Raw genomic sequence first — 14,050 nt, 5'->3', positions numbered from 1 at the left:
CTTCTAGTTGGGCTGGGCGTTGACGCGGACCAGACTGGGTGTTCAGTTGATCCGGAGCTACTACTGCAGCTCGTTGAATCGGCGTAGATTTATTTATGTCGCTGCCTGGAGAGACGATCGATGCCTTTTCGGTATCAAAGGGCTTGTGCATGATGTCCGAGTCCGAGGGTGGGCGTAAGAACCAACATCACAGGGCAAGGCAGACTTGGACTCGGATCTTGGAAACTCTGATGCCTATTGCAAATGCCTGGGGAGATCATGGCTTCTCCATAACGCCGTGATTATCCCGATTCGCTAATCAGTTGCAATTGGAGTGCTGTCTTCAGTGCTGCAAGTTTCATCGGCCAATCCTCCAATACCAAGCAATGATGAAATGAAGCTAGAGCGCACCTTTCATCTGGCCTGACTCGGCGAGTTCCATCTAACAAACATCATGACAGGATGTCCATGTCATCATATTAGATAAACTACCTGGTCTCGGCATTAAAGGCTCGAGACGCATGCTGGCCGTATGTTGAAGATCAACTAGTTCCCATTAGCAGTTGACGTTCGCCTCCACTGTCAAAGCAAGACCGTAACCCCCCTCCCGAGGATTTCGAGAACAAGGGTCCTGGTCTGGTTTCACGACCGCTATGTCCATCTATTCTACGCTACCACGTACCTCGAGATATCTACAAGCGTAGCTCTAACGGCAACTCCGGCGCCGGGGGAACCTTAGCACGCACTAGAGAATATTCGCGGAATTTGGAATTGGTAACAAACTCATATTTAACGTTGAATATGTGTTCCTGAGTCGTCGTGGTGTAAGTGCTGGGATGTTGGTCTCTGTGAGTCGTACATGTACAACGACAACCCAGCAGTATGGGTATTCATGTTGCTGATCACTCAGCATCCTGGTCATAACCGACTTTCTCGGTCCCGAGCTGTCTGCGAAGTGCTTAATCCCTGAGCTTAATAACATGCATGGTTCCAGCCCCGAAACTGTAATACAACTCAAAAATATGATGATGTTGTTGTTTCCTTGCATCGTATGAGTTGCGAGGCAGTGTTGATTAGTGAAACACTCGATGTGTGAATTTCTTTTCACACTCTGAGAGAAGAAAAGAAGAAAAGGGTACGTATTACGAGCAGCTGTTGCCAAGAGCACTGACACCAATTCGTTTTCGTGCATGTAAGCGAAATGTCGAGCTCTTAGCCTGTCCGGGACTTTGGTAGAACGTCGTTCTTGTCCACGCCCTACGGACAGAGTACGTACAACACGTTTTTATTGTTGTCAAGTCCGTGTGTCTGGAACGAATGCCGAGTCTCTGCAACATGGCCTCGAAGCTAGGTAGACTCTGACTTGTTGGTCCAGTCTACAAAGTCTAGTTGCACGTGCATTCTCGACCTTGGCCCGAGGAACACTTGAAGAACGCTCAAACGGTCAGTGTGCAAAACTGAAATGTCCCTGTTCATTGACACTGCCACTTACAGCACTAGCTAGTGTCAATCTAATGCCAGGGCAAGTTCTTCACAGAACCATGATCCGGCTCCTTTAGGATCGAATCCATGCGTCGAAGCAATCTCGAGAGATCTTGACGGATATTTCCGGCAGTCGTTTTGTTGTCATGATGACCATAGCGCTATTCCTGTCGATCTAGACTTGAGCTTTTGAAACTGATGATGGGACGAAGAGAGTAAAGCCATGCATGCATGCTCAAGGAGACAAGCCAGAGCTTTAGACTAGTGACCCATCAAATTTGATGTATAGTACCTACATGAACGTCAAGGAGCTTGTGTCTCAAACTCCAGATAACAAGTCTATTGTACTAACAGTTTCTCTTAGAAAATTATGACCTATCAACATCAGAGTTCATGCTCTCCCACGCTGTTAGATCTTCGCTTTGCCACTAACTTCCCCAAGATGGTGCGCATACAAGACCGCTGAGAGCTATCTGATGCCATTGTGGCAAGCCGCTAGCTCATTGACGACAGGAAAGGAGTCTCGGTATTCATTCCGGACCTGCCTGTCTCTACTCTAGTGTTCCTTTGCCGCCTCAAGCCCCTATCGCTGTTCTTGTTCTTGTTTCTTTACCCATACCAGCGGTACGGTGCAGTGCCAATAGTGAGGGGTGGGTGGAGGAGAAGCACCAACACGAATCCTTCGTGCCCTTCTCGCTTCTAGCGGCCGCAGCTTTCTTTTTTCCACGTGCGCTATATCAAGCAAGGCTCAACTCTCAACGGGTGCCTTGTTTGAGGAGACAACGCGGGCAAATCCTGACCCAACACCATGCAGTATCCCAGTGACGCGGATGCAGACCCAAGGGGAGAATGAGGGGGGCCAAGAGTTGAAGACTTTAACCTATGTGCTGTTGGCAATCCTTTCACACATTCATGTGGCCCCTCGGCGGTTAACTCATCGAACCAGGACTGATTCTTCTAAGCAGGGGCAGAGCTGTTTATTACGGGGGTGGCTGTGAATCAACTCCTCTCATAAGACGATGGGGGTGGTGCCTTCTGGGGTCTATGCCTCTTGGAGGCTGTGTACGGTATCAGGATCATTGCGAAGGATCAGGGCCTGACGGATGATTCCGCTGCCAATCGCGTCAAGTAAGCGGAGATTTTAGTACTTGTGTTGTTTCTATTTGAGACGCCTAAAATGGTCAAATATCGGCGAGTTTTGGATGGTAAGGCTGTATTATGCTCAATCCTTAACGGTATGCTCACGTGTATGACAGCAACCAAAGTTCAGATGAGGTTGAAACGGTTTCTTCAGCTGATCTTAGCTGTACACTTGCCTCTTTTGTTTCATGGGATTCCTGAGGCTGCAGTTTATTTCCTTGGCTTGTGCTGAAGTTGTGGTGATATCTGCGGTGCTTCATCTCGATTCGTGAAACGGGCAGCCAAGTCACACAAATAACACAGGTAACGTGGTACTATAATAGATTCGGTGTGTTTTTTCTTATCAACAAATATATCTGGACTCTTTAGAAGACCTCAGCAGGGTGGACTTGATGAAAGTTCTGATGATAGTAATCAAAATCGTGTGGTGTTGTGATGAGTACAGGGTAGTCTGCTTTCAATAGGTAGTAGAGTTCCTATCAATAATTAATTAAATATACATGCTTGTTTTTCTTTTAATATGTCATGGAATGTTTTATCTCTAATTTATTGTATTTAAGTTTCTAGCAACGAACTCATTTGTGATGCAGTCTTTGGCTGGTGGTTTCCTGGAATGACTTTTCGTCTTGGGACATATATGCTTTGTCTGCTCTATACACATGACGAGAATTAGACATCCACCTTACAGAACGAACACTCACCGACACAAAGAAATGAATAGCACAAGCACAAACTCGTGATTATAAGCAATAAACCAAACCATCATTCTCTGGTAGTACGAATAATTTGCATCGTCATTCCCAGTCACGAGGTTCATCATATTGAACACTAGATCACCAAAGTAATGACCCATTATGTAATCCAATAAGAGCCCGGCACGCGGTCTAGGTCATTCGTGGCCCAAGAACCAACCACTTGTCGTCATTGCATTCACCTACGATACAACATAAGCCCAGTTAATCAATAACCCCCCCTTCCGACGCGTGAAAAAAGAAGAAGAGGAGGGACAGCAATTCGTTCACACAAAAGCAGAAATACAAAAACTGTCCTCTATTCTTTACCCTACGGAGAACACGGTTTCTTCACCCCATCAGCGCAGAACGAACACTCGGACGAAGCTGGTTGGGCTATTTGCGACTTTAAATCTGTACAGTGGTCGCCAGGCAGCGACCGCTTCTGTCCTTACTTAAATAAGAAGAAGCGAGAATACCACGTCGAACCGAAGGGGGAGAAGACAAAAAACCTTGGTTCATCTCGTTACATACCAGACAAAAAGTCTCACTATTCATTTGCGACAAAGCATACATACCTACAGTAGGTATTCTTACTCATACTTGCCGCCGCGCGAAAATCCCATCAACCTACTACCCCCCCTTGTCAATAACAACCCCGCGATACATCTTCAACTATGTCAGCCTTTGTCGTCAAGCTCTGGGAAGACATCTTCACCCCGGGCCCAACGCCCACCATCCTCAAGGCTGCCAACGCCTCCTTCGCCGCCCTACAGACCGTCCTCTTCTGCCTCTTGCTGGCTACATATAACATCCATTGCGTCATCCTCTCCGTCCTATGTGGCGGTCTGTGGTGGAGCGTGAATTGGTTCGCTGCCGAGCTGGCCATCGCCCAGCGCGAGCAACGCGAAAAGGAGGAGAGGGAGAAGCAGGAGCAACTGGCAAAGGAAGCCTTGGGAAACGAAGACAACGACGACACTGAAACAGAAGTCGAGAAGCCAATCCCGAATAAGGCGCCTCCTATGGTTTCCGACGTCGCTGCCGCTGGACTCGAGCCCATCGAGTCCAAGGGTGTGGTGAAGCAGCGTGGTGGCACGACAGGGACACAATCTAGTGTTAGCACCGAGGATGAGTGGGAGAAGGTCTCTGAGGCCGAGAACGAGAAGGACAAGGACAAATAGAAGAGAGTACATGCACTTGTTGAAGTACATGGCGATATTTATTCACGACTCTATTCTTGCGATAGTATCGAGGTTTTAGCGGCAGAGGAGTAGGAGGCAGCATTGGAGTTATTGAGGATACCCCCTGCGAAATCTTTTCTTCGTGACTTATATATGAGCAGCATCGTCGCAATCCCAACATGTGAAACCCAACCAGAAAGCGATTCAAGTTAACATTACGTGAAATTTATATAGTCATTTCTAGATATTCTAGAATCAAGCGCCCAATGCTGTACATGACTTCATGTAATCCAAAATCTACATTCCTGCGCTAACACCATTGCCATATCCGAACCAGCATATAAACAGACAAGATTGATGATAATACAAGACAACTCTTTACTCTAAAACTTACATAACCTTCAGCTTTCGGGTTACGTATGCCGCAACTACACTGCTCATGGCTCCAATGAACAAGCAAACCGCAATCGCGTTTGGACCATCTGGATCAGGCTGCTTCTTAGCATCGTCTGCTAATTCGGGACTCTTACCAGGTTCGAGAATGGCGAAAACAATGGTCGAGATGAAAGTGCCTACAAACTGCGGCAGGGTGGTATAGATGTTGAGAATGCCGAAGTAGATGCCCGACAGCTCGCCTGTGGAGGCTGTAGAAGGTAGGTCGACCTCTGAACCATGGTCCAAATGCAGAGGTGCATCGTTGTGGCTGACCTCGGAAAGCTCGATATCAGGTTCGTCCGAGATACGGCGGTAGGTACCGTCTGCCCCCGTCTCTCCGCTCATCTTGTTGACCTCAACGCCGAGGAAGGCACTTGGAGCCCACATGGCCAACGTCCACGGTCTGAACACTTGTCAATAACACGTACAGGTTGTGGATATAGGTCAAACTTACATGCCACAGAGACACACCAAAACCGTTGCAAACCGGAAGCTAGTTGCGAAAGGCGCCAAGGCCATCGATGCGGCAAACATCAAGTGCCCAAAAACCCATGCTGTCAAGAGATCAGGTTTCAACTTGTTGAAGCTTGTCAAGAGGCCTGCAATGGCTTGAGGAGGTCGATGGGTAAATGTATTGTCCTCTGGCGATTGAACCAACATAGGCAAAACCCATGCACCCGCAAAAGTGATCACCGAGTACATGACCAGCGCAGTACTTCCTATACGGCCAATTGCACCCAGGGTATCCTCGGATTTCCTGGCATCGGCAGGCACATCGTAGCGAAAGTATGTCTCGCCCACCCATGTGGTGCTGTAGAAAAGAAATGGAAACCATCCGATCCAAGCCCAGAACTGTGCCCAGCAGATAGCCTGTATGCGAGGGGGTAGGTTGAGCAGTGTCGACCAGATCTGGCGAAAGACCTTGAAGCGGCCTTCATGTTTGGCGGGTTTCGAAGTTAACAGCACACGTTCTGTAACGGCCCAACACGTGAGAGCCGTTGAGCTCAGAAGAGCAACCGTTGAGATGACGGTAAGCTGCTTGAATTGTGTATCGCCCAGTGTTTTCCCAAAAATGCTTATAAGATCTACCGCCCCAGCCCCATACGCAATCATATGGCCAATGGAGGACATGCGGCTTGCTGTGAAAACACATGTTAACTTTACACACAATTCAAACAAAGGTACATTGACTCACACCAAGCCGCTCCCGATTGTTGTTTCTCAATCGGCAGAGTATCCACGATGAGACTCTTCGAACATGACATTACTGGAGTTGTGTTAGTTTTGAACAGCCAGTCTTACAGAACCGAATCATACCAGCATTGATGGCGAAATCGACGACATAGATGGCTAATACAGCCAGTACTATCGTGGGTCGCTTCGCAGCCTCCTCATCGGTTATGAAGTAACCGATGATCTCACGTGTAAAACCTAAAATCAAGAGGCTAATAGCAACGATAATGGAGCCAACAACCATCAACGGCCTCCGACGTCCCCATTTGGACTTGCTTTCGTCTGCAATGACGCCTACGACAGGCTGAACTACAAGACCCGACAAAGGACCAGCAATCCATACCAGCGAAGTATTACTTTTGGTCAAACCAAGGTTGAGAAGATATGGCGTGCAATCTGATGAACTCTTAGCAACACTCATCATGATATCATGCTGTAATTGAACACGTACAAGTCATTTCGATACCCCATGTGAAACTAGTTATGCGGTGTTAGAGAATAGCTCGCTGATCGTACCAATGTAAACTCGACTCGCAGGGTTAACGTACGTTATGCCAATAGTGACAAAACACAATAAAATCATGCGCACTGCTTCAGAGTTGCCCCTGATAGCAGGCTGTCCTGACCAGGTGGCCATATTGGACGAATTGCGCTCTCGACGTAGATAGCTGTAGCTGTCTGTGCTGCCTCGTTCAGAGCTGTTATGTTCGGATGAGTCTCGTTGAGGATGGCTGTCGTGAGCCTCAGCACTCGTCGAAGAGGGAGTCTGGATAGGCGACGAAGGATCTCGAGAGGAGTATGATGCGTCAATGGATACGACAGAAGCGGAAGGAGATATCGAAGGTGTCGGCAAAGGCGAAACGGACGGTGCGGGTGAAGTGGAGCGGACACCGGACACGGATGGAACCACGAGTCGACTATTAGACTGAGTATGAGAAAGAGATGAATTCTGGGGACGATAGTGCTGCTGTGAATACGACAGTGAACCTGTATCCTGCTGGTTGTCAAGTTGAGATTGAGGCACAGCCTCGTTGCGATTGGGGCTGCGGAAACTAAATTGCCGCGGTTCTGGTTCAAGTTCCTGATGACGACGATGATGCTGTCGTTGCTGCTGCGGGTACTCGCGATCGATTGCCTGCTCTTCTAGCGAGCTTGTCGCGGGCATGGCGTGTAATGTGGGTCATGGAATGCAGGGAATGGTACCCTAATACGAAGCTTTCTGGTCTGCCAGGGGTAGAAGTCAAGCGAGAGACTTGGCAGTATTTGTGAGTAGCATTAGGAACATGCCCAAGTTAAACGCAGATAGAGGATGAAAAAGGAGGAGAAGTCAGTCTTGGGGGTTCACAGTTGATCCGCGCTAAGGGAGGTAGTAAGTAGTCATAAAGTGAGATACGATCCAGGAAGGAGAGCATGCCCTTCTTTCTGTTCTAGGTCAACTGCCTACTGCAAGGGCGGGGGATCGCTGAAAGCTTGGACGGGGCAGTGGGTTAAAGAGGGGACCTTCCCTAGCTTCACCTGGAGCTTAGTGTAAAGTCACATGTTAACGTTGGATGTTGGTTGAGGCATTGATCGATTTACTGGAAACGGATACTCCTATGACTGAGTACTTATTGTTTTGCATGGTTTTAACAGGCTTGGAAAGACGCTCACAAACCGTTTAACTCAACCGAGATCGACAATCGATCATCGTATCGTTTACTGTTCACTTTAAATGAGGCTTGACAACGTTTAATTTAGTTATGTATTCCTGGTATTTCATTCGATAATCAACGAATCTTTCCCAAGTCTCCTCTACTAACACAAGCAGCAAACCACCGCAGTGCGAGCCCTGCCCGCATAGCTTCCCCTTTATTCCTGCATCCTCCGAAATCTTACATACGCTGTTGGTATTTTGTTCTTAACGCCGGGCTCCCTCCCTTGAATTTAAAATAACTGTCCTCGAGCCGTGCCTCTCTTTCCATCCCCATGGCTCCAACCCTTTCCCCCGAGGACAATGAGAAAAGCTGATACAAAATTACAAGTCCAAACAAATGAAAACTGAATCGATTAACACATGGCCAAATGTAAAGTTCCAGAATAAACGGAAGCCAACATTGAAGGAAAGGCAAGAAAGGCAAAGGCTGAAGATGCAGGTGAACAGGGACAACTTTGATACCCGAATTGTCCTCTTTTTTTGTTGCAGGTCTGAATTGCGTATCAGTGAAATAAACGCCCAAGCTCCGATCTTCAATCCTGGTATGGGTTTCATGCGTTACGTAGTTCAATCGTCGAAGTCAAATGGCTGAGGGATCAACGTTCCGTGCTGAGGCTTGAGTCGCCTGAATGCTACTGCATCTAGGAATCAGCGAGCCTGGCAAAATGCTTGGACCAGATCCATCCGACTCGGTCGTTTGGATCATCTTGGTTTTTCGCTAACCAGAGCTCTCCTTTCTCGCCAAGTACATCGAAAATCTAGACAAGGAATCAGCCTCTGAGCGTTGAGCTCCGTATATTAAGCGGTTTTACTTACCTCGCCAGCTTGATATATCAAATACGGGTAGCCAGCTTCATGCTTTGTCGTAGCGATATTGAATTCAAAGAGCGATGCAGCCAGCCAGAGTACATTATATCCGTCATCTACTGGCCCACGCTCCCTAGAGGAGGCTCGAGATGATCGAGCACTATCCTCCGGCCCATCAGCTGGCGGCAATGCTGAGTGGAAAAGCCCAGAGAATCGTCGGCTCTCCTGAGATTGAGACTGGTTATGAGAGCTATATGTGGTTTGCGAGTCTCGAAGTTGCTGTGTAGATGATTCTGAGCTCTGTCGTGGGACTCCGCCAGAATCGAAGCTTCGTCCTGTGCTTGGCCTCGTGGAGGCAGCGAAAGACCGTGAACTGCCCGCAAGTTCTGGGGATATAGGAGATGCTGTGCCTTGCTGGTGGTTGCTGATACCCGCATAGTGGTCGCGGTAGTAATAATGGTGTGGACTAGGAATGTTTCCAGCCGTAATCACAGTCGGCGACGCCGAATAAGAGCCACTGTGACGTTTTGTAAAGTCTGTAGCTGGGAGGCCTGGCACCTTCTCGCTGCTCACTGAGAGGCCTCGACCTCGTGAACCACTCTCAGATGGACGTGATCGCATCATAAGAGATGACGACTCATCGGTACTCCGTGTAGTCGACTGGGAAACCCGGCCTCGGTACATAGGATTGAGGATACCGATATTGGATAGCTGTTCTTGAGCGTAAGGAAACTCCCGGTTGAAGGTCGCCACGATTTCCTTCAGATCTGGCATGTCGGGGCAGTCGCCCAAAACCACTTTCATCTTGTCTTTCCAGATGCCATACCAAGCCGTTTGAATGTTGACGAAGTTGCCTAGACAAATATGGCCCACCTTTTCAGTCAAAGAAGACAATTTCGGAAGCTCTTTCTTAAGGGTGTCATTCAAAGCCTCGTACTGCTCGACCTGTTCATTGAGTTTCGCATCGATACTCTTGCCTGCGCGCTTTAATTGCTCATACCGCTCAAAGTCGACACGGCGTTTCTGGCGCTTCTTCATTGCCAGTGATGGGTTGCCGTAAGCCTTGATGACATGCTCAAAGGGCTCAATGACACTTTTCCTAACTTGAGCCAACTATTACACGTGAGTAAGGGCGCAGCAACACATTCTCATGAGATTTACTTACATGATCCTCAAGTGCAACCTTTTCGAGATCTCGTATAGAGATATTGAACTGAACCCACTTGCTTTCGAGCTCAGGATAATTTCCCGGCTGAAGCCGCATGACCAACTCGATGGAGGAGAGGTATTGCAAGAATTCATGCACATACTCCGACACTTGCCTGGTATAGAACTCGACATCCCTAAGAACAACCTGGAGGCGTAGGTAATCATCGCTGAACCGCTCGTTAAGCTTTTGATACTCAGTATCATCAGTCGGGCGAGCACCTGACGCTTGAAGTTTATCGACTCTTTTACCAAAGGCTCGTGCGAAACCTGCTTTGACATCGGATTCCTTTCGTTTCCTACCTACGATCTGACCCACAAGTTCAAAGTTCTTTTTCGTCTTGTTGATTTCGATAATGGCTTCCTCGATAAGGTTTTTAGCCTCAACAAGATATGGGTGATCAGGATGGTCCGGAGGGGTGTGATGCAACAGCGATCCGATGAGGTTGGGATATTTAGTAATCCGCTGCATCGGCTTGATCAGGAGAGAGTCTAGATCCCAGGCAGCTGTCAAGTCTTTTGCAACTTCATTGCATTCGTTGAGCCACACCTTGACTGTGGGATCCATTTGTATGTCGATGAGTCGCTTTGCTGCTCCATCGCTGTTCCTCAAGAACCCTTCATGTGCCAGTTTCATACTCTCCATGTTTACTTTAAAAACAGGACCAATTAGGACAGAGCGATCCTTGGAATCATCAACCTCAGCAGGATTGAACTGCGAAGGCTCTGTCATCACGGAGCCTTCCCTGGCAAGCGCTGATCGCCGACCCTGCATGGTATACACTGCGAGTACTGCCTCCTTGATCTGAGCAAAGAAGGCCGTATGGAACGTGATGATCTCATCCGTATTTCGGAAGATAAGCTTCACAGTGTTGCCATCGAGTTTGGGGCAAGCTTCTGCCGTTCCTTTGTAGATCTCTTCTACAATGTTCATATCGCGTACGAAAACCGCCTCTGTGTCGACAAGCTCTTTCAAAATGTTGCGACGCTGTGTAAGCCGTTGCTTCTCTTGATCTGTCAGGCCCTGTTTGTCATACGTCTCCGAGGCTGCATCTCCATTCAAAGTGGCTGCGTCGGCAAAATACTGGTTGCTTGCTGACAAGGAGGTGTTGTCCATCGACTGAGGCGTTGTCATCATAGGAATGTAATCCTCCGATCCTCGTTCTGAGCTGACAAATGTGCTTCCACTTTGCGACTGTTCGTAATAGACACCAGATGCCCGTTGTGAGTTACATGTAGAGCCAGCTGTCGAAGCTGGGATAGGAGGAGGCTCGTGATTGGGTGATGGAAAATACGAGAAACTCTTGCTGGCTCTGTTGGAGAGATACGGAATTGAAAATCCGTCTCCAGTGTCTATTTCAGGGAGCTGATGACTCGGGTACGGCGACCGACTCGAATCAACAGAAGCGCGGGGCTCTGGCTGACTGCTGCGGACCTCAACAGGTCGATTGATAGGACGGCTGTTTCTGTGAATGGATGTCGTTTCGAAAATCGTGACATGACCGTGATCCCCAGAGTCGTTTTCGTCATCGATGTCGGTAAATACTGATGAGCGCACCACAGGCGACACATCTCCACTGTTGACAGAAAAATCTGTCCATGTCGACTGCTGGCTGGTTCGATTCGGCGCAGATAAAGTCGGTACCATGAGATTTGTCGTCGAGTCGGGGCGCTGGTGCTCATCAAAATTGTATTGACGTTCATTGTTAGTGTCGATGGATTCGCAGGTAGAGGCCCGGTGTGAAGACACTCGATCGTCAGATGGCGCATCTGACCTACATTCCTTTCTGCTCTCGTCATCCATATCTTCGGTGCAACAGTCAGTGACAGCATCATCATCACGAGATTGGCGGTATCGTCGCTGGAGTTCTCCATATTCTGATTCTGACTGGCAGTCTGATTCACAATCAGGCTCGATTCTTGGAAAAGGAATCGTCTGTTGGGGCTCGTCGGTTGGCTGTGGATCATCACTGGGCGGCAGGACAGTAATTGTGGTTTCGCATGGAGATTCAGTATTTTGACGGTTATCATCTTCGTCAAGTATGGTGCCGAATGAACCAGGAATCGCAAAGTCGTCAGCAATATGGTGCTTAGATGAGGAATCATCATTTGCGTGAAGCGTAACCGATGTGGATTTTGGTCGAATCGGTGAATCGGGGTCATCCTCGAACGGGTAGTGGTACTTTACCCGTGGAGGAGAGCAGGGCCTCTGAGTATGCGGAGTAGGCGGCTTTACAACTGTGATAGGAACCTCAAGTGTCGTTTGCGTAGGCCTTGGAGGAGTCGTCTGAGGCTCATTATCGAACTCCGTTGTCTCTGATGCTGCAGATACTGCGCTCATAGGCCGCTCTGATACATCGTCAACAGGGGGGCTGAGCGCAGGAAAGCTGCCGGGAACACCTAGGGTGGGGGAATCGAAGGCTTTGAGTATTGGCTCAACAAGAGGAGTTGCCTGAGAGCTGGTAGATAGCATCAGCGAAGCAGGGGGAAGCGACATTGCGATGTCCACAGGACTCATCGTTGGATCATCAATAAACGGCGTAGGCAGTCGGAGGGGATCTACAGGAGTCTGGCCATAAGATGCATCATATCCATCTGAGAAAACTGGACCATCCTGGTGGTCAATCGCATCCAACGCATTTTGAACTTGCATAGCATGAGAAATCTCGGGACCGAAATTTGGTTCTCGAAGAACAATTGTTGATCCTGGCACTGGCAGGCGGCTCTCTGGAAGGGGTGGGACTGGAGGGATATCAGAGGTGTCTTGCAAGTCTGCACCGCCTGATTCTGAAGTCATGGATGGCGAATGCGCGAGAGAAGAAGTAGCGGCGCCCGCGTTAGCGGCCTTTGCCTCGGCGGCAGCTTCCATTTCCCTCCGCTTTCGATCTGCGGCCTTTTGCCTCGCTTCGAGCACCTGACTCTCGCGTATCGACTTGGTATATGCCAGTCGGATATGCTCTCGTCGTTGTTCGAAGTCGATTGGCCCTATGGCTATCTTTCCACGTCGTGACGATGGCTCGGCAATTCTAGATGGTGGATTAGAGCCTGAATTTGGTGACCTGGCCCTTTCTATTGCCCTCATTCGAGAGCTTGCTGTCGTGGCCACAGAGACAGGCTGACGGGGCCGAGAACTCCTAAGCGGAGGGGAGAGCCTTGGAGGAGGCGCGATGATATTCGCTTGAAGACGGTTATTGTTTGTTGGTGTGACGAGGTTTCGAGGTGCGGCTTTTCGAGTGGCACCGCTCTGGGTGGGTGTCTTAGCTCTTGTTGGAGTTTTCGCCCTTGATGTAGTCGGAGTCTTCGCCCTTGTCGTAGGGGTCTCTGCCCTAGATGTACGGCCGTTAACCTGTGGCCTTTTTAGATTAGGAGAATTTGAACGGGTCGACGGTGCCGAATCGCTTGAATTATTCAGCTTCTTGACAGAACGTGGAAGCTTTGAAGAAGATTCAGCTCCAGCCCCGACTGTATTATTGGAGGTTGGCTTTCGAGATGGCGTTTTGCGGGAAGTTGGAGGCATCGAAGGCGACTTGGGTATGTCGCTTTGTGACCGCGCGTGGCCTTTTTGACGTTGAGGTTGAGGTTGAGCCGGCTCACCGTTGCTGTCATCGCCGTTGAGGCTGCGGTACCAAATATCCGAAGACACAAGGTCGGCGCCATCTGGTGGGTCAGATAGGCTTCTTTGATGGCTGAACGGATTGTACAAGCTCGATTCAGACGTCCTTCTAGGGCGGACGCCCTCAATGCCATAACCAAGAGCTGGAATGCTGTGCTGCTCGGGAAGAATCTCGCCGAATAATAGGCCTTGTGAACGCAAAGGTGTAGGAGCGTTGGAAGACGAAGTCGGTTGTTGTGGTGGAGACTCGGGTGCCAAGTTAGAAGAAGACTTGGAGGCATTTGAGTTCTCGCTAACCGCATTTCGCGGTTTCCCTATACGACTTGCGAAAGATTGAGAATTACTTGACACCTGGTCCTCGGCAACATATCTTGATCTCTGAGAACGGGCTGAAGAGGATGTCGTTTGCTTGCTGAAATTGCTGCTGCCATCACGTAACGCGGAGTAACCCGATCCACCATTTCGCGGTTGTAGACTGGCACCACCGTCATGCCTAGTCTTAGCTGTAGCTCCCATATGCGCTGGAGCACGGGGGATCGAGGACAGTGTA

General features: G+C 49.0%; 3 protein-coding genes across 3 annotated transcripts; 1 reads left to right on the top strand and 2 right to left on the bottom strand.

Moving 5' to 3' along the window:
• Window positions 1–4,009: 4,009 nt before the first annotated feature.
• On the top strand, window positions 4,010–4,513 carry FGSG_01044 (uncharacterized protein; the record flags this gene model as incomplete). Its single annotated transcript, XM_011318498.1, has 1 exon — window positions 4,010–4,513. The coding sequence occupies one exon, from the start codon at window positions 4,010–4,012 to the stop codon at window positions 4,511–4,513; it is 504 nt and encodes a 167-aa protein (XP_011316800.1).
• A 390-nt stretch (window positions 4,514–4,903) lies between these two features.
• On the bottom strand, window positions 4,904–6,818 carry FGSG_01043 (uncharacterized protein; the record flags this gene model as incomplete). The annotated part of the gene is made up of 6 exons (XM_011318497.1): window positions 4,904–5,351; window positions 5,403–6,087; window positions 6,144–6,215; window positions 6,266–6,393; window positions 6,454–6,537; window positions 6,730–6,818. 6 exons carry the CDS (start codon window positions 6,816–6,818, stop codon window positions 4,904–4,906), a joined length of 1,506 nt encoding a protein of 501 aa, XP_011316799.1.
• Window positions 6,819–9,147: 2,329 nt separating this feature from the next.
• On the bottom strand, window positions 9,148–11,004 carry FGSG_11886 (uncharacterized protein; the record flags this gene model as incomplete). The annotated part of the gene is made up of 3 exons (XM_011318496.1): window positions 9,148–9,198; window positions 9,255–9,794; window positions 9,847–11,004. The coding sequence occupies 3 exons, from the start codon at window positions 11,002–11,004 to the stop codon at window positions 9,148–9,150; spliced, it is 1,749 nt and encodes a 582-aa protein (XP_011316798.1).
• Between the last annotated feature and the right edge of the window lie 3,046 nt (window positions 11,005–14,050).

Source organism: Fusarium graminearum, chromosome 1 (assembly GCF_000240135.3).
Source record: "Fusarium graminearum PH-1 chromosome 1, whole genome shotgun sequence".
NCBI classification, from domain to species: Eukaryota; Fungi; Ascomycota; class Sordariomycetes; order Hypocreales; family Nectriaceae; genus Fusarium; species Fusarium graminearum.
This window is presented reverse-complemented; position numbering and strand designations above follow the sequence as displayed.